The sequence below is a fragment of the Oryctolagus cuniculus genome, chromosome 11 (genome assembly GCF_051225735.1).
Source record: "Oryctolagus cuniculus isolate XC-2025 breed Fujian yellow rabbit chromosome 11, ASM5122573v1, whole genome shotgun sequence".
Lineage (NCBI taxonomy): Eukaryota > Metazoa > Chordata > Mammalia > Lagomorpha > Leporidae > Oryctolagus > Oryctolagus cuniculus.
The window spans coordinates 12,775,199-12,794,147 of NC_142877.1; the positions used below are offsets into that span (position 1 = coordinate 12,775,199).

The window sequence follows — 18,949 nt, forward strand, 5'->3', positions numbered from 1 at the left end:
GCCTAGAGCAAGCATCATCCCACCAGCCCTCCCTGGCCACGGGTCCCCACGGCAGTCACTCGGCCACATTCCAGCTTTGCTTCTTCATAGAGACCACCACCCTCGTCTGTCCATGGCGCTTGTATGCGCCCCACACCTGCCCCAGGGCCTGGCCCACGGCAGGGAGTTATGCGTCTACTGCAGGCACAAGGCAGCGAACACAATCCTCATCGCCCAGAAGAGGAGAATGAGGCAGGGGAGGGGCGGGCAGGCACTGATGGCTGCAGGACACACATGGGCTGCACGGCTCCAGCCCTCTAGGCTGTGGTGTGCGTGGGCCCTGGGGCCATGCAGACGGGGCTCTGGGAGCACCGTGACTGGCAGGGGGCCAGCGGGGGTGGGGGGCTCGTTCTCTACCGGATCCCCAGGGCTCAACAGCAGGCCCAGCAGAGATGGATGAGAGACGACCGCCGCCGCCCGTGCAGCAGGGGGCTCAGGGGGCCTTGCGGGCTCTCGGCACCTCCCCAGCACCGCACAGGTCAGGCGGCGGCTTGCCGGGCGCTGTTCCTGCAGCACCGCTCGCTTGTGAGAGCACAGAGAACCGAAAGGGTGGCGACGGGCCTGAGTGTTCACCTGCAGGAGTGGCTCAGGGATGCGGACTGGACAGACTGGGTACAGTCGAAAGGCAGCAGCGGGTCCTTGCACCCATCTTGAACAGGCAAAAAAAGTTGCAGAAAATGCAGCGCAATAGCTTTAGATTTCACGTTGTTTTCCAGAAATACTATAATTTTTAAAAATAAAGATTTACTTGTTTATTTGAAAGGGTACAGTTATATATATAAAAAGATACAGAGAGAGAGAGAGAGAGAGAGAGAGAGATCTTCCATCTGCTGGTTCACTTCCCAAACGGCTGCACTGGCCGGGGCTGTGCCAGGAGCTCCATCCGGGTCTCCCATGTGGCCAGCAGGGGCCCGAGCACTTGGCCATCTTCCGCTGCTTTCCCAAGCTCATTAGCAGGCAGGTGGATTGGAAGCAGAGCAGCCGGGACTGGAACTGGCGCTCATATGGGATGCTGGCGTCATGGGCTGTGGTTTAACCCACGGCGCCACAATGCTGGCCCCAATACTGTAATATCTACAGTAAAGGCACATGGACACACAACCATGGCATTGCATTACACGAATGCACATCTATCCATATGGAGCTGCACAGCAAAAAGCCTTCCATGGCACACACACAACACGGCCGCAGCTGGTGACTCGTAGGCCAGGAAGTGAGACTGAATTGGGTGGCCGTGGTCAGCAGCACGCGGGCCAGTGTTCCAGGTTCCGTAACTGTGCATTTATGGTTCACCTGGTGACTGGAAACTGATCTGCGTTAAAAACAGACACGGGGCAGGCATGTGAGCCAGTGACGAAGGTGCCACTTGGGACACCTCGTGCCTTTGTCAGAACGCCTGGGTTCAAGCCCAGATTCCTGCGAAGGCACAGCACGAGAGAGGGGAGGGGACGGCTCCGGGGCTTCGGGCCGGGCCTGTGTGGAGCTCCCGGCTCCTGGCTTCAGCCTGGCCCAGGCCCTGCTGCCGTGGGCTCTTCCAGAGCAAACCAGAGAGTGGGGGCTTAATTTCTGTCTGTCTGCTTTTCAGATACTTCAAATGTAAGCACACACACTACATGCATGTACAGCCACACATGTGCAAATACCACACACACCACATGCAACCACGCGTGCACACACAAGTGTGCCCATGCCTGTGCACACACCCCGCACATGCGCACTCACAACCACATACGTGTGCAATACAACAATGCATGCACAACCACACGTGTGCATACACCACACATGTGTGCACACACACTGCCCACGGAGGAAAGAAGGGGCGCTCCAGGCAGGGCGCCAGTGTGGACAGGGGCTGTGGGCCACCGGGGCTCAGGGAGCAGCGCCCTCGCTCATCATCAATCACTTGTCTTGCAGAGGCTCTGGCTCCGCCTTCCCCCCATCACTCCCCGTCCACCTCCCATGCGCCATGGACGCCCTGGTGACCGAGGACAGACGGGTCCCACTAATGCCCAGGGAACGCCGGAGCAGCCTCTGAGGGCTGACCGCAGGACTCTGAAGGCAGCCAGGCCACGAAACAGGCGGGGGGCCTCTGGGCTCGCCCCTCCTCGCTCATCCAGAATCGCAGCCCTCCCCCCGGGTTGCTGCCACACCTTCCCCCACTGGTCTCCTGGTTCCCACTCCACCCTGACCCACTCTCACACGCACCCTGAAGGATCTGGTCAACCCACAAGGTCATCCGTCCTCTGCTCAAACCCTGCCCCGTTCCCTTCTCACTCAAGGTGGAAGACAAAGTCCCTCCAACGGCCCACGGAGCATGCACGGTTGATGCTGATCATTGCTCTGGCCTCATCTGCCCCACTCATCTCCTGCTCCACCGGCCTCCTCACTGCTGCCCCAGGACCTCTGCACTTGCTGTTTATTATCTGTGCCAGCCTCATGTCCACCAGCTCCCTCCCGTAGGGTCTGCGAGGGCAGGGTTTCCTGTGCTGTGTGGGAGCAGCTGGAGCTGCAGCTGCACAAACACTGGCTGAATAAATGAATGAACATATGAATGAATGAGTGAAGGAGGGAAGGAAGGGGGGGAATTTCTATAGGAGAGACCTCTCTAACCAGCGGGAGGAGGAGACGACGGCCGGGCAGGGCCTGGAGGGAGACTGGGCAGGCAGAGCGCACGGAGCAGACCCACACTTCTCAGCTGAAGCCAAGGGAGAGAGGGCAGGGGCTGGGCCCGGAAGTGGAGGGGGCAGGGGACAGACACCTGGAGCCCCGTGGCCCAGGGCAAGGTATTCCGATTGTATTCTATCCTTTGGAAAATGCAAAGTCCTTAGCAAGCTGTGGCTCATTCCACTGCATCGACTCTACAAAGTCAGTGGAGTAATTATTCCCATTTAACAGGTGGGGTGAGTGAGCCCCAGAGAGCTCAGAGGCGGGGGCGGCTTCCTGGGCCTGCGCTCCCTCCAGAACCCCCTGCAGGCCTTGGGCCTCACACTTGCCTGGGGTCCTCCTTTGAGCTGGATCCTTTAAACCACTCAGCAAAGGGCGTGGCCCACAGGGAGGGCAAAGAGGCCAGGCATGACCTGGCTGGCGGCGAGGCCTGAAATGGCTCGTGGGGTCCCCGCAGAGACACGAGAGCTCACCCCACCTCCAGAGCCAGACAATGCGTGCAGCCCTTCCCCACCGGCCCCACCTGCCCCGAACTTGGGAGCAACCATGACCTTCCCCTGGCTTGCTACACGGCTCCACCCCTGGTCCAATGTCCCCGACAAGCCGGAGTTGCAGGCCCGGGCCTGCTCGCAGGTTCCACGGCCGCGGGACCCCTGGCTCTGCAGGCTCTTGGCGCTCAGCAGGCAGGGACTGAGCAGGGGTCTAGAAGTGGGAGCTGCAGGGCCGGGGACGTGGCACGGGTAAAGCTGTGATGCCCGTGTCCCACATCTGAGTGATGGTTTGAGTCGCGGCTGCTCCACTTCCAGCCTCCTACTAATGCCCCTGGGAAGGCAGTGGAAGACGGCCCACATACCTGGGCCCCTGCACCCACGTGGGAGACCCGGATGGAGCTGCTGGCTCCTGCTCGGCCTGGCCCACCCACAGCTGCTGTGGCCACTTGGGGAGTGAACCAGCAGATGGAAGACCTCTCTCCCTTTCTCTGTCACTCTGCCTTTCAAATACACAACTAAAACCAAAAAAGACGTGGGAACCCCAGAGCCAAACTGCCCGCGTGTGATTCCTGTGTGAGATGGGCTCCCAGCCTAGCAGGGAGACACAGGTGAGTGTTCCGACGAGGAGCTCACTTCTGGAGTGAGACTGCCCAGGTTCAAACAGCAGCGGCCACTTAGCTCTGCCACCCCCCTCAAGCTGCTTCCTCCCATGCCTCAGTTTCCCCGTGTGTGAAGTAAGTCCACAGCGTTGTGTCAGTATTCACTCTAACGAGCTGATGCACACAGCCAAGGCTCGGAGGAGGAGAACGAATAGGACTCACGTGGTCATGACCGGCGCCTGACACCAAGTATGTGCTCAGTAAAGCTCAGGACAAGAGGAGCAGCCCAGGGGCTCATCCCGGGGCCGGCCGCCCTTAGCTCTCACAGGCAGCAGCCATTGTCAGGTTTCTCCTGGCATTGTCAGGAGAAACCCAGATTTCGGCACGAATCCTCCCAGTGTTCATGAGCCCACTTCGACTTCCAACACAGTGTCAATGAATCCAGGCCACATGTCAGGGCCAGGCGTGGCTGTGGCTGCCTGTCTGCAGCTATGGTTCTGAATCTTTGATTCGGAGGCAGGTGACAACGGAACAGGTGTCACCAGGTGCTAAGCACAGCCTCACGTGATCCTCACCATGCACACTCCGTGCAGTTGGTCGTTCTCATGCCCCCATTGGACAGGTGGGACAACTGAGGCTCACTGCCTGAGCCTGCGTGGCTGGGTGCAGGCTCGGATCCCCCTCTGGGTTCCCTTTCTCATTGCTGCCGGCTCCGAAACACAGAGGGTCTTAAGACGACGGGGGCTCCTGCCCAGACAGGACAGGATGTTTCTGAAGGGCCCAGCGGGTGGCTGGCACAGGAGGCTGGGGCCTTCCCTGCACCCAGTGTCGGCGCTGGAGCCGGGTCCCTCTTGGTGGGACCTTGTGGGGCGGGGGGGTTGCGCCAGCCTCTCAGCCAGTGCCGCGGGGAGAAGGCATGGCCGTGGTGACGGCGAGAGTGATTCACAGAAGCTGCACGCGGATTCCTCATGACATGGTGCCCCTCCAGTCACTCGTCCCTTGGGGGGTCTGTAACGCCCAGGCAGCATCTGTGCCCCAGAGTTGGCATCAGACACAGAGCAGGAGGGAGAAACACCGGGGTGGGGGGGTGGTCTCAGGACACCAGCACCAACCCCGAAGCCGGCGGGATAAAGGGTTAAGCCTGCTGTGTCAAGCCTGGCTGACTCGGGCTCCCCAGCAGCGCAAACAATAGCTGGGATTGTTCGGACCAGAACGAGTTGGGCGGCCTCGTGGGCCAGGAACGCCCGAGACAGCTCCCGCTCCGCTGGTTCCTGGACGCCAGCCCCACCCAAAAGCAAGAGTTCTGCCCTGCCACCCACAGCCGGCTGCGACCCTGGGGACATCCCCGATGGCTTCTCTCGCCCTTGGCGGGGGGTCGGGGTTTCTTGGACCTGGAGCCCAGGAAGGGAGCAGAGCCCTGAGCCACCCCCTTGCCCAATCAGAGGAGAGGCAAGGGCGCGGGTGATGCGTGCCCATGTGCCCACGTCTTGGTCCGGAGGCCACAGCTGCCGGGCTGCGGAGACTTGTCCTAAGAAGTGCGCCCGTCCCTTCCCGCGCCCCTGGGCCGCCGCCTGTCTGTCAGCACCCACGCCAGACGCCTACCTTCGTGGTCCCCGGGCGCCCGCCTGGAGGCGGCAGCGGCGACGGCTGTGCTCCCCGTGGGTGTATCCAGGCAGTGGCTGTTTACGGCGAGGCTGGGTGAGATCACTAGTTCTAGCATTTCCTTGTACCTGGAAAGAAAACAAACGGCAACATAATTTATTCCTTAATTACGCAGGCTCCCTGTCCCCAAGAGGGTGAGCAGCCAAGCTGATTACTCAAAGCCAGCCTTCTGATCCAGGCCACGGCATCGCAGCCCACGGAGCCGCTCAGCAAGGGAGCGGGACGGAAGCCGGGCCTCGCCCCCCTCCAGGGCACGCCCGCCCTCCCTCCCGCTGTGTTCCACCAGGGGAAATGAGGTTTGGGTCTCAGGGCGACAGCCCAGAGCAGGAGGGGACGGCCACTGCGGAGGGAGCAGGTGGATCCTCAAAGGCCAGAGGCTTGTGGGGGACTTGGAGTTGACCTCCATAAAGACAGGAAGATGGATGTGCTGTCATCTGCGCCGGTGGCCAAAGGCACCGGGGCTATTTGACAAGTCCCTTAGGGCAGCAACCCCACGGCCCCAACCAACACAGACAACCCCCGGTGGCTGGTTCACCCCCGACTGTGATCTGGCGTCACGGGGCAGGGGACGGCGGCGCCAGCTCCTCGGGCAGCTCCCTCTTGCACCAGCTCGGTTCCCCGCCTCGGCTCCCGTCCACTGTGGCTGTGAACTGGGGTCGCCGTGGAAGGCACGTGATGTGGGCGGGCTGGAAACGGGGTCTCCATGGAAGGCACGCAATGTGGCGTGGGCTGGGCTGGTTTTCAAAGGCTACGCTGCAGCCCCATGGTGACCAGCTACCCCTGCTTCCTCACAGACAGGCTACGTGTAGGCACGGTGACAGCATCACAAGGTCACATGCATGCTGTCACTGCATGAATAGAACCCCGGGGAAGCGATCGGTGGAGCAGGGTTTCGCCTCTGGCTCTGCCATGAAGGTCACAGATCAACCTTGAGTCAGTTACCAAACTGCTCGGAAGAGAAAGCTTCCTCACCCGGAAGGCGGGCCTTGTCACAAGGTCACGGGGAAGAAGCAGCGACCCCGAGTCCCAAGTGAGAAAGCTGAACTCCCACCCACGACGACGGAATGCCTGGCCACTGGCCACCTGCTCACGCAGTGAAATACTACACAGCGGTGAAAAGGACGGAACGGCCCTCCACACGGTGCTGCCAGAGTTGACCACAGAGGCAGAAGGGGGCCACCCCACCTGTTTCTATGAAATTCAAATCCACAAATCAACATCACATACCGCCGGGAGACGCCGTCACCAGCAGCAAGGCGACGGCAGGTACAGGAATGGCAAGCGCCCATTTCAGATCGGCTAACTTGGGAAGGGGTGGGGGGCGGGTGGGGGAAGTGGCTCCCTGGGGTCCCCGCCTGTGTCTGTCGTATTTCAGCTCAAGCCAAGTCCAGCCAGTTGCCTATTTTCGTGTGAGCTGTGAACTCAGAATGGCTTTCAGGGTTTTAAACGGTTGAAAAACCATCCCAAAGAGGGTCCTACGCCACGCGGGGAAGCCGTGGGAGTCTCAGTGTCGGCAGCGAGGCTTTATCAGGACACAGCCCTGCTCGCTGTCCCGTCCACGGCTGCTTGCTTTTTTACTTATTTATTTAGTTGGAAGGCAGAGTGAGTGAGTGAGTGAGTGAATGAGAGACAGAGAGTCTTCCATCTGCTGGTTCACTCCCCAAATGGCCACAATGGCCAGAGCTGAGCTGATCCGAAGCCAGGAGCCAGGGGCTTCCTCCAGGTCTCCCACGCAGGTGCAGGGGCCCAAGCACTTGGAGCCATCACCTGCTGTCCTCCAGCGTGTGCGTAAGCGGGAAGCTGGATCAGAAGTGAAGGAACTCGAACCCAGGTCCTCAGATACAGGACGTGGTGTCGTATCCCCTGTGCCCAGCGCCAGCCCCCGTAGTGAGAGGAGCCATGTGATGCAGCCTTTTCCTCTGCTGAGAGAATATTCCCCACGTATCAGTTTTGGGGGTTTCTGTCCACAGATGCTGAGCCCCCCCATTCCACGTCCACGTGCAACCTCAGTGCCTTCCCCAGACGCCGTGAGCAGGCCAGGTGCTCTGCTCCTTCCACACACCCAGGCGCACCGCACTGCACCACACGGGGCACAGAGCAGGCACGCAGCTGCCGCCTGCTGCCACGTTTTGTCCCTGCTCACTCCCTCCGCTCTTCAGGGTAAGTGCAGATGATCACAGATGAAAAAGCAAGTGAGAGGCTCAACAGGCTAATCCTCCACCTAGCGGCGCTGGCACACCAGGTTCTAGTCCCGGTCGGGGCGCCAGATTCTGTCCCGGTTGCCCCTCTTCCAGGCCAGCTCTCTGCTGTGGCCAGGGAGTGCAGTGGAGGATGGCCCAAGTGCTTGGGCCCTGCACCCGCATGGGAGACCAGGAGAAGTACCTGGCTCCCGGCTTCGGATCAGCGCAGTATGCCGGGCGCAGCGGCCATTGGAGGGTGAAGCAACGGCAAAGGAAGACCTTTCTCTCTGTCTCTCTCACTGTCCACTCTGCCTGTCAAAAAAAAAAAAAATAAATAAATAAAAAAAAAATAAAAAAGCAAGTGAGGCGGAGAGACAGAGTGCTGGGCTCCAAACACCCAGGTTCTGTGGGTAGCAGAGGCAGCCAAATCCAGGTAAACACAGGGGAACTGTGTTCTCCGCTTCCTGTGGCTTGACAGTATTTGTAGTTGTCAGTATTTAAATGCTAGGCAATTTCACGTAAAACCTAGATTTGTGGAAGGTCGGAGAATGCTTTCACACGCTGTCACAGTGGCCATCAGCCAGGGCTGAACAGCAGTGGTTCGATGTAGTCAAAGCTCAAGGGCCCCAGTTTGCCACAGTCTCCACCACTCCCTAGCGCCTTACAGTTGGTGCAGTTCTGAATCCTCCTGGCCCCTGAGGATACCCTCCTTGAGATGCCCGATGGATGTACTGCCTAGAGCGCCTGTCACTTGCTTATTGATTTTAGCGAGCGTGGTTGTCACTGAGAGCTCACGGGGACCATCCTCGCAGACTTCACAGGAGAGCAGGGACCAGCTCGTGAGCTTTAACCCTGGGACAGACGACTGACGCGAATGCTTCTGGCGTATTCTCCTTTGAGCTCGAAGGTCAAGGCTGCGTGGAGCTCAGCTGCCACGTTCATTCTGCCACCCAGTGGAGGTCCACCAGATGGGAGAGGAGAGGGGCTGGGGGTGGTGGTGGTGAGCCGTGTGTATTTGAACGAGCGCCCTCCTCCACCAAGATGTTCATTTCCCACCTCCCCCCAGGCAGGGACTCACACGGGTTCGAGACGTCAGTCTGTCTCCTCGGGGAGGGCGCCACGTTGCCTGCTGCGTGGCCCTGATGTCCGTGCGTGCCACCTCCTCCTGGTCTCCAGGCTTGCTGTGGTCTTACAATGCACCCATGAGCGCCCTTCCAAAAGATGTGTGGACCGCAGCGTTTGAAACGCTCTGTGCCCGGATTTCTCACGCTACGCATTTTTCACGAACCCTTTGTAAGCCCCTTGAATGCCTGGATCTTACCATTTTTGAGCACCAAAGGAAACATAGCTGAGTTTTTCCACAAACTCTTCAACGTCCCCTCTTGGCCACAGGATGGACGCGCAGCATCCAGCCAGAATGGCGCAGGGCGTGCCCGCTCCACGGCATCTGCGCCTCGTTCCAGCCATGACCCCCGCCCCTCGTGGCCTTCCTCCCTCGGCCACCTGCTGAACAAGGCCGCCAGGACATCTGCATTCCTCTTCATTTAAAAATACATCCGCATACGTCCAGCCACATGGTGTTTTTAAAAACGTATTACACTTTGAACTCGTTATATAAGGAAGAGGACTCCTGTGTCATGGGAGACCTGCAACTGAACTTGACCAAGTACGAGCTGACCAAGTACGAGCTGACCAAGTACAGGCTGACCAGGTACTTGACCAAGTACGAGCCGACGGTTCTTCCTAACTCCTGAGCTATTTCAGCCTCCCCCAGACGCACACGAGGGCTCCAGTTTGTTTCCAGCTAGCACTCGGCACCGCCTATCTTTCTGATGGCTGGAAAACATCTCACAGCGGTTCTGCTATGTTTCTACGGGCACGAGTGCATCCGTGTGGCCCACACGAGTTTGGGAACTATTACTAGGCTTCCGCCCTGCCCACGTCTTCCCTCCCTCCCTGTCTCTTCCTGACTTGCTGGAGCGCCTTGTAGAGCGTGGATATCCCGTCCATTGTCAGTTTCAGATGCTGTGAAGTTCCTCACCGTTCCTTGATCTGCTCTCTGTATCTTTGGCGTCTTCTAGCTTGTGGCTGCTCCATTATTGAAGGGAATGAAGATACGGCATATTTTCAGGCTTCTCACCTGAACTCAGCTCAGGTGACGATGGAGAGCTTGCACTGATAGTCCACTGTCAGTACCATGCTCAGAAATAAAATCTAGAAAAATCATTTTAAGGCATTTGAAAAAATATTTATTTATTTGAAAGGCAGGATGACATGGGGTTTCGGAAGGAGGATTGAGATCCATCTTCAGTCTACTGGTTCACTCCCCAAATGTCCACAACAGCCAGGGCTGGGCCAGGCGGAGGCCAGGAGCCAGGAAGTCCATCCTGTTTTCCCACATGGGTAGCAGGGATCCACATGGGTAGCTTGGTTCAAAATCTTTTTTTTTCCCATCAAAGAAACCTGACTCGGGAGTCTCCACTCGGCTGGTTTCTGGGCACTGACAGGAATTGGTGCAGCTGCTACGTCCGTCCAAAATGGCGCCCGCTCTATTGCTTGTTGCAGGGTGATGGGGAGAGAGATACGAGGCTTTCTTTCCCTCCTCTAGTTTGGCTGGTAACTGTCCCCCTGGGGCTCCAAGCCTGGTTCCCTCTAGGCTCCTCCTGCAACGTTAGTGCCAGTGGCTTGGGCTGCTGTGGTCTGGTCTCACCTCACTCTCCAATGCTGGTGCGGAGGCTCCTGGCTGCTGGGGTCCTGAGCTGTGTGTGTCCTCGCCCTCCATATAGGTCCTCCATGTCCCTCTAATTTGTGTAGAGAGTTTCCTCTGCTGTTTTCTCCCTAACTCTTCCCTGAGACTGTCTTTTTTTTTTTTTTTTTGGTACAGGCCGAGTTAGACAGTAGAGAGAGAGACAGAGAGAAAGGTCTTCCTTCCGTTGGTTCACCCCCCAAATGGCTGTTATGGCTGGCGCGCTGCGCTGATCCAAAGCCAGGAGCCAGGTGCTCCTCCTGGTCTCCCCTACGGGTGCAGGGCCCAAGGACTTGGGCCATCCTCCACTGCCTTCCTGGGCCACAGCAGAGAGCTGGACTGGAAGAGGAGCAACTGGGACAGAATCCGGCGCCCTGACCGGGACTAGAACCCGGGGTGCCGGTGCCGCAGGTGGAGGATTAGCCTAGTGAGCTGCAGCAGCGGCCTGTACTTTTTTTTTAAAACTGCTTTCTCCCAGACTAGAGCAGTAAGCTCCCTCCCTACTCCGCCACCTTGATCCCCTCTTCCTGATTCGAATTCTAAGTTTCCCAGGTGCTAATGCAGTAGGAGGCTGGATTGGAAGCAGAGCAGCCAGGACTCAAATCAGTGCTCTGAGACGGGATGCTGGTGTCACCAGCAGCAGCTCTACCCACTGTGCCATGATGCCAGCCCCATAGGCAGGGCCTCTCAAGGCAACGTAGGTAGGCCCCAGGGCCCGAGACCCAGAGGAAGGCTAACAGACTCGGTGAAGTCTGCCCTCCCCCACATTTCCCGGTTTGTGAAAGAGAACAGCAAGAGCGACGGCTTAGCATTTCCCAGCCTCACTGGGCTTTGGAGGCAAGAACTGGACAGGAAGGGGAGAGACCCTAGCAAGGTGCCCGCTGCCTTTGCTGACATGTAGGCTGGCTGGGGTGAGCAGCGGCTGCAAAACCAAGAACCCAGCAGAGCTTGGGGCAACCACTGGAAAGCAAAGGCCAAGGCTGGAGTTCACGGCCCTGTGAGGATGGGAAGCCTCGGTCAATATTTATTTATTTGCGAGACAAGAGAATGTGAGACAGGTAGAAAGAGTTCCCATCTGCTGGTTCTCTCCCCAAACACCTGAAATGGCTGGGGCTGCACCAGGCTGAAGCTGGGAGCCAGAAACTCCATGCAGGTCTCCCACGTGGATGGTGGCGATCCAAATACTGGCGCCATCACCTGCTGCCTCCCAGAGTTGGAATCGGCAGCAGAGCGGGGACCTGAACACAGGCACCTGACACTGGATGCAGTTGCCTCCAGCAGTGACTTAACTCTTGGCCAAATGCCCGTCCCTTCCTCGGGTTTCTAACTCAGAGCTCTGAGGGTTCTCCCTTGGAATCAGGGCAAACTGTGGGGCTCCATGGGATGCGCAGCCATGGAGCCCCCACGTCAAGGTCGGTCTGATAGCTGTTGCTGTGTCTTTATCACAAGGCGAATGTTGCTAGTTTCAGTTAGGGCAATGCTTTCCCACGGTCGGGACGTTCCAGAGGAGTTGAGAATGTGGTAAACAACAAGATGGCGCCAAGGACTGCACGGTGAGCCTGCCTGCTGCGTGACACCTCATCTGATTGGCCCGAGGACGCGTGCACACTGCGTGAACAGACAGCGGATTGGAGTGTTCCGTGCATGGACTTGAGCCCGCTTGCAATTGGCCAGATTTTGTATATAAGCTATGTGCTGAGGAAGGAGGGGGCTTTCCTGTCCACTCTCCTCCTTTCATTCTTTCTCTGTCCCTGTTATTTTCCCATTAAAAGTCTGCTGAAGACTGATAAGCTGTGAACAGTGTCGTTCCTTTGCGGGCAAGGGAGCGGCAGCAAACAAGTTGATCCCACTCTGAGTCATCCGCATCCTGTACTGATCTGAGTGATCTACTGCCACCACCTGCCCGGAGGGAAAGTCACTTTTCTTTTGGGGGAGATATCAGCTTCCAGAGTCTCCACAATTTTTCATCTCAAAACTGCTGGGCACGCAAGGAGACGAGACCAGATGACCAAAACCCAGTGTCAAAACCAAAAACCAAACCCAACCCACACAAGGCTCCCACATGGGTGCAGTCCCACAGAATCTCTCCAATGACTGCAAGAATGCGATCAAGAAAACGGATTAAAGACCGAGAACCAGAATTTTCAAACAAAGTATCATGGAGGTTACAGAACTAAAGAATCAGTCACTGAAATTCAGAGCTCAGTGATGAAACCACCGACCGACGCAGCGGAAGGAAGGGTCAGTGAGCCGGAAGGCGAGTCAGTAGAGAAATCGCAACCAGAGGTTGGGAAGAGGTTTAACATGACGGGGCATGATGACACATCCAACACACGTGTCACAGGGCCACAGGAGAGGGGACAGGAGCAAGTCAAAAGCATCCCTGCTCGTGTGCCCAGGAAAGCAGAGGAAGATGGCCCAAGTCCCTGGGCCCCTGCACCCACGTGGGAGACCCAGAGGAAGCTCCTGGCTCCTGGCTTTGGTCTGGTCCAGCCCCGATCATTACAGCCATCTAGGGCGTGAACCAGGGCATGGAAGACCTCTCTCTGTCTCACCCCGTTCCCTCTCTAACTCTGCCTTTCAAATAAACAAAAATATTTTTAAAATTATGAAAAAATCAAAATTTAAAGAGAAAGTAACAGATTGTCTAGGTGGGATGAAAGACAAGCCATGGAGTCCAGAAACTCTGTGAATCCCTAACAGGAGAAAGGCAGAGAAAAGCCCTCCTCCTCACCACACCATGGTCCACCAGCAAAAACCCCAGGACAGCTGACCCTTTGGAGCAGGGGGATACCAGACATCTCGTCTTTAAAGAACCAATAAGACGCTCAAGTGACTTCTCAGAAGAAGTGATGGCCGTCAGAAAACAATGGAATTTCATTGGCTGATGTCGAGTTCCCAGCCAGGAAAAAATACCCATTAAAAATAAAGACAAAAATAAGAATGAAACAAACCAAACCAAGACTGTCTTCCACCAGAAGGATGCTCTGTGAGGATGGGGGCTCCACCAGGGTGGAAAGTGACCTAGTGGCATGCGTGAGCAGGAGGAGGCAAAGGCAGCCACCCCCTCCCGAGGTTCCTGTATTTTCCTGAGAGTGGCAACAGTGCTAATTTATGGTAAGCCCTTTGCTACATCAGGAGTGCCTGCTCCACTCTCCGGGGCAACCACTTCAACAGTAACAGGAAATATAAACCTTTAACATATGTTTATGTAGCTCTGCTCGACAATAATTACAGGGAAGGTAGACAGAACAAATACTCCAATTAAAAGACAAAGATTTAAAAAATCAACCACCTGCTTATTACAAGAGGTCCCCTGTGAAACATAAAGACACGTGGTTACCCCTGGGAATCCAGGGGGATTGGCTCTAGGACACCCCACCTCCCAGAATAACAAGACCACAGAGGGGCAAGTCCCTGATAGAAAGCGGCATAGGATTTGCACAGAGCCTCGGACGCAAAGCCAACGTTTGGAGAAATCACATGATATAAACACCAAAGGCAGGAAGCCCGCATAACTCCAGGTGGACCCAAAAACCACCATCATGAGTAGGGACCGAGAGGTCCAGAGGAACACAGAACAACGATAAAGCAATCACTGGACTGCTTTCCAGTGTGCGGCACTGATGCCGGAGGAGGATGAAGACAGTTGACTGAGCCCGAGTCTCCGTTAGGCAAAGCAGGATCTAAAATTTAAGCATGCTGGTGGCAACTCAACACGTCATCTTGTGCAGGTGCACAAACAAACCGCACCGCTGCTGCCGGGCAGGAGCAAACGTGAGCCACAGGGCAGGGGAACAGGCGCAGACGGCGCGAGGCGGCCCGGGCTCCAGGGTTAGACAACGCCCTCCCCCGAGTCCTAACCACAGCCCTCACTTCTCACCCACCTGTGATGTCCCAGGCAATCTCCCCGACCCCCTCTGTGGGATCTCCCAAGCCCCCTGGGAGATGCGATGAGTGGCCCTGTTTCCCACGGGGTCAACAGAGGCAGACTTGGGTCTGGGCAAAGCAAAGGCCTCAGGAAAACGAGACACATTCCCGTTGGGTGCCCGGATGCTGGGGAGTGTCTGAGAGGAAGTGGGTTCCCGCGCAAGGGTCCCACGTGAGCGACAGGGGCGGCGAGTAGGGGGAATGAGGCTGACGTCTGTGGTGTCGTGAGGGCTCCGATCCCAGTACTCACTTCACAGACTATGGAAACCAAAATGGCTCACGGGCGTCCGCCCTGGGGCCAAGGGCTCCCTGCAAGGATTGGCTCATTTCTTCCTAGGAGACGGGTGGAGAAGAGAACAGAGCTCAGAGTGGCCTCCAGTTAGGGGTGGAGCCAGGACTCAGCCAGGTGGTCGGGCGCCAGGGTCTGCGCCTAACCACAGTTCACAAGCAGCATGGTGAACCCGTAGGGGTCCAGAAGCCACCAAACCACACACTCAGAGCTCACATCTGTCATCTGCTCTCAGGGTTCAAATCCCTGACCTGGGACAAGCCTGTCTCGTTTCCCAGCGACTCAGCCCCAGGGGCAGAGGAAACAACAGGGCTCGCTCTGCCGGGCTGCCTTGGAGATGAAGTCGGGCAAGACACGGATGAGCGCGTGTTGGACAAGGGGCAGCTCCTGACAGGACGCGCGTTCACACGGACGAAAGCCTGGCGGCACGATGCGTTCACCCCAGGTAGACGCCAGGAGCTGTCACGAGGCTCACCGGGAAACCGCTGGTTCCTCTTGTGGTTTGAGGGGTGCGGCTTTGGTGGGGGCAGGGGGGGCTTCCTCACATTTGCAATTACGTGAAACAGGAGCCCCGCCGGGGAGGGAGGAGAGAAATCAGCCACCCTAAGAGAGCCTGGGGGAGGAGAAGGACTTAGCTTCCCTCTCACAGAGGCAGAGGCTCAGCATTCGTTTACAAAAAATGCAGGTTTCTGTCTGCCTTGCACGGCTGCAAAGTCCCGCTGCCTGGTTGCTTCAGAACAGGGCCTCGGGTCAAGTGGGAAGAAAAAGGCATCCAGGAGCCCCCTCCCTCCTTCTGGGCCTGCTGCTGCTGGTGACTTGCACCATTTGTCACCCTTGTCACCACCCCTGTCCCCAGGGGCCGGGAAGCTTTGGGGGAGCTCCGGGCTGCTGGAGGAGCCCGAGAGATGACAGCTGCAGGGTGGGGGCGGGGCGACTTCAAAGGCTGGGCAGGATGGAAAGCAGATGGAGGGTCCCCGGGCGGCGGCCGCTCACCTCTCCACACCCTCCCTGAGTGCACAGGCTACCTTGGCCAAGGCAGGGGAGGACAGATGGCCTTGTCCACCGCGGCGACTGCAGGCAGGCCCACTCCAGGCAGCCCAGTGAGCTCAGGCTTGTGCACGGACAGCAGCTGCGGCCCCCGCTGCACACTGCCAGCCGCTTCGACCTCCCCCAGTGATTTCGACCCGGCCCCAGACTGCCCCATGGGGGGGGGAGGCAGGTGCTTACACCCAAAGCCCAGGGTCAGGCTCAGCCCTCTGTCTCCCTGGACTGTCTGTCGCATCTCAGGCATCACCAGCTCTCGGCAAGCTCAGCTCTGTGGCCGTCGCTCAGGGAGGCCACTGCACTCCTGCCCTGGAAGACCTCCATGGCCTCCCTGCCCACCTCTGTGAGGCCACGCTGGTCTCCTTCCAGTATGTTCTCTGGGTAGCAGCTGACATCATGAACCTGCACACACACACACACACTTTGCTCATGGCCTCCGGCCACGTCTCCTTCTTAAGGTAAAGCGAAGACTTCAGGACGCAGCCTCCATCTGCCCCCTCCTCTGTCGATGCTGAGCATTGCAGCACATTCCCGCCAGCCCCTGGACCTCTGCACACCTTGTTCTCACAGCCTGGAACCCCATTCCTCCCACTCAGCTCCAGCACGATGTGCCAGGCCCCCCTCACACCCGGCCACCGTAACCACGCTCACAGGGGTCTGGGAGTTAATTTCCACCCACCTCCCCGACTAGATCCGGAGCTCCTCAGCCGTGGGGATTCCATCTGCTTTGTCCCCCACTCTTACACTTCCAGGTTCTCCTCCAGCGCCTGGCCCTGGGCAGCCATTACTGGCTCTGTGTGCTATGATGGACAATTGCACCGTGGGAATAAATGCACTCAGCTGATACCGTGTTGGTCATGTCCACGGTCACTGCCCCAGGCACGGCACTGACTTAACACAGCCTGCCCAGCCCCGCCAGGCATTAAGTGGGGGGTCCCTGCCCTCTGCTTCTCTCCAGCGTTAGTCCTGTAGGAAGGGCATGCTCACACGTGAGTGGACGCTGCTGCTCCCCAGGCCATCCCTGAAGGCAGAGTGGTCTGCTCGACACAGCTGACTCAAGTGTGGCCCCTCGGCCTGCACGACCTCGGGTGGGCCTGCCTGGGGCTCAGGGAGCAGGAGGGGAGGGCAGGCTGGTCCGGCGCCGCGACACCGAGGCACAGGCGTCGTTTAGGGAAGGCGTGGGGTGGCAGCAGCAGGTGCCTGAGCCAGCGGCCCCGGCACTCCTCCGGCCTCAGCGTCTCTCAGTCTGCCTGGCAATCAGCGTCCTCGGACCGCAGTCATTGGCTCAGGGCCGATGATCACCTGGTTAGCTGGGGCCAATGGGAGGCCCTGGATGAACTTGCCGGGGAAGAGCCGCCCCCTCTGCCACTGGGCATGCGCACTAAGGATGTCAGCCCGGAGCGCCAGCGGCCATCTTGGGTGCGGGTGCGCAGACCCCCTTGGTGTCTGGACACAGGCGCCTCACACACCAGGTGCTGGGCTCGGCTCGGCTCAGGGGCTGCCGTGGCAGTGGCCCAGTGACCACACACCCTGCTCCTGTCCACGTCCGGGGCCCGTGTCACCGCACACAGTCGGAGCGGCAGGGCTGGGTACCGAGGGAACCGTCTCTCTCCAGACGACCAAGATGCTGTCCATCTCCTTTCCAAAGGCTACGGGCAGGGCACGCAGGGACACAGCCGACCCCAGAGCCACTCACGGAGTCACCGAGTGGGCTGCCCCCACTCCGCTGCCAGGGCCCCCCAAGACGGGACTCCAGCCTGGCTCCTGGAGCCCAGCACGCGCGCCTGTGCTGGACGGATTCACGCGCCCAGGAGCTCGGCGCCCAATAAAAACGGCCAGCAGGAGAGCTGTCACACTTCCTCGTTCTCTCTTTAAACTTTTTGCTTATTTAAATGTATTTGCAACGGTGAGCGAGTGAGCAAGTGAGAGAGCTCCCATCTGCTGGTTCACTCTCCAAGTGCCTGCAACAGCGGGGGCTGGGCCAGGCTGAAGCCAGGAGCCTGGAGCTCCATGGGGGTCTCCCATGGGGGTGGCAGAGAGCCAGGTGCTTGGGCCTTCACCTGCTGCCTCCCGGGGTGGAGGCATGAACTGGAGTCAGAGCTGGGACTTGAACCCCCCCGGGCACTCCGATACAGGATGTGGGCGTCCCGAGCGGATCCTCACCACCACACGCAACGCCCACCCCTGCTCCCCTTGTGCCCAGAAGCATCTAAAACCAGAGTCCATCATTTGGCTAATCCAGCTTTGTTGTCCATAGGATGTCTCCCCCCCCACCCCCAATTTTTCATTTGGACCTAACTGCATTCATAAGAAGTTGCAAACAAGTAGTAGGGAGGGGTCCTGAGGGCGCCACCCCCAGGAGGTTCCGTCCTTGGTAACTACAGCTCTGCATCCAAGCCTGGAAGCTGACCTTGGAGCTGTGGACCCACAGCCCTGCTCCCTGTCACACGTGTGGATCTGTGTAGTCAAAATAGAGTGCCGGCCTCGCCACCAAGCTCTCCCTGTGCCACCCCAGCCACAGGCACCCCTCCCCTCCAATCCCCGCCCTCCGCCGCTCCACGCCCACCTCTAAGATGTCACGTAAGAAAGGAATCTAAATGGAATTGCAAGGGACGTGACCTCTGGAGACCTGCTCTTTGTTTTTTTTCAAACATACGACGCACGTCAGATGCCTGCATTCTATGACGCGCGTTGCAAGAGCCCCTGGTTCCCCAGGAGGAGACCTTCCAAAGAGCAGCCAGTGTGAGGTGGCACCCGGGACAGGACCACACACGCTCTGCTGGATCTCCACTTGGGTTCAGCGGGGCCCTGGAGCAACAGGCAGAATTTTATAGAATATTTCTCATGCAGAGCCATTAAAGCCAAACCCACAACCAAATAAGGCACCAAGCAAACACCAAATGCTCCCGCTGCAGCGGAAGCCCTTGCCAAGGGTGGCTCGGCGGGCACTCGAGGGGACCTGGGCTCCGCTCCAGCAGTGGGGGGGTGGGGGACACCACAGCTCCAGTCCCCGCTCGCCAGTGTTGCCGCCCTTTGTCTCTCTTCCCTGTTTGCCGAGGCCACAGCCTGTAGCTGCAACCCAGAGCCGTGGCAGCCGCTTAAACGGTGGCAAAGCTTGTTCTCAAGTGTTGAGAACGAGGGCACTGAAACTGGGGGGAGGGGGCAGCTGGGGAGAGACCGTGGAGGAAAGTGGAGGGCTGAACACTGGCTCCACCCTCCCGCCATCTGCCAGCCACTGCGGCAGATGTCTCCAGATCAGTCTCTCCCGGGCTGCCTCCCGCCGTCCCGCCCGCACCCGGAGCGGC

At 58.4% G+C, this 18,949-nt stretch overlaps 1 protein-coding gene across 9 annotated transcripts in view; it reads right to left on the minus strand.

Moving 5' to 3' along the window:
• EYA2 (EYA transcriptional coactivator and phosphatase 2) overlaps nucleotides 1-18,949 on the minus strand; it is a 210,869-nt gene that overhangs the window by 137,007 nt on the left and 54,913 nt on the right. For 8 of the 9 annotated variants that reach the window (XM_089307904.1, XM_089307902.1, XM_017350738.4 and 5 more), the window contains exon 2: nucleotides 5,396-5,523. In XM_089307904.1, the coding sequence (XP_089164030.1) occupies nucleotides 5,396-5,513 (118 nt within the window). In that variant the 5' untranslated portion in view covers nucleotides 5,514-5,523. Of the gene's footprint in view, nucleotides 1-5,395; nucleotides 5,524-7,837; nucleotides 7,931-18,949 lie in introns of those variants that run through there. The other variant, XM_089307903.1, reaches the window with a different exon arrangement.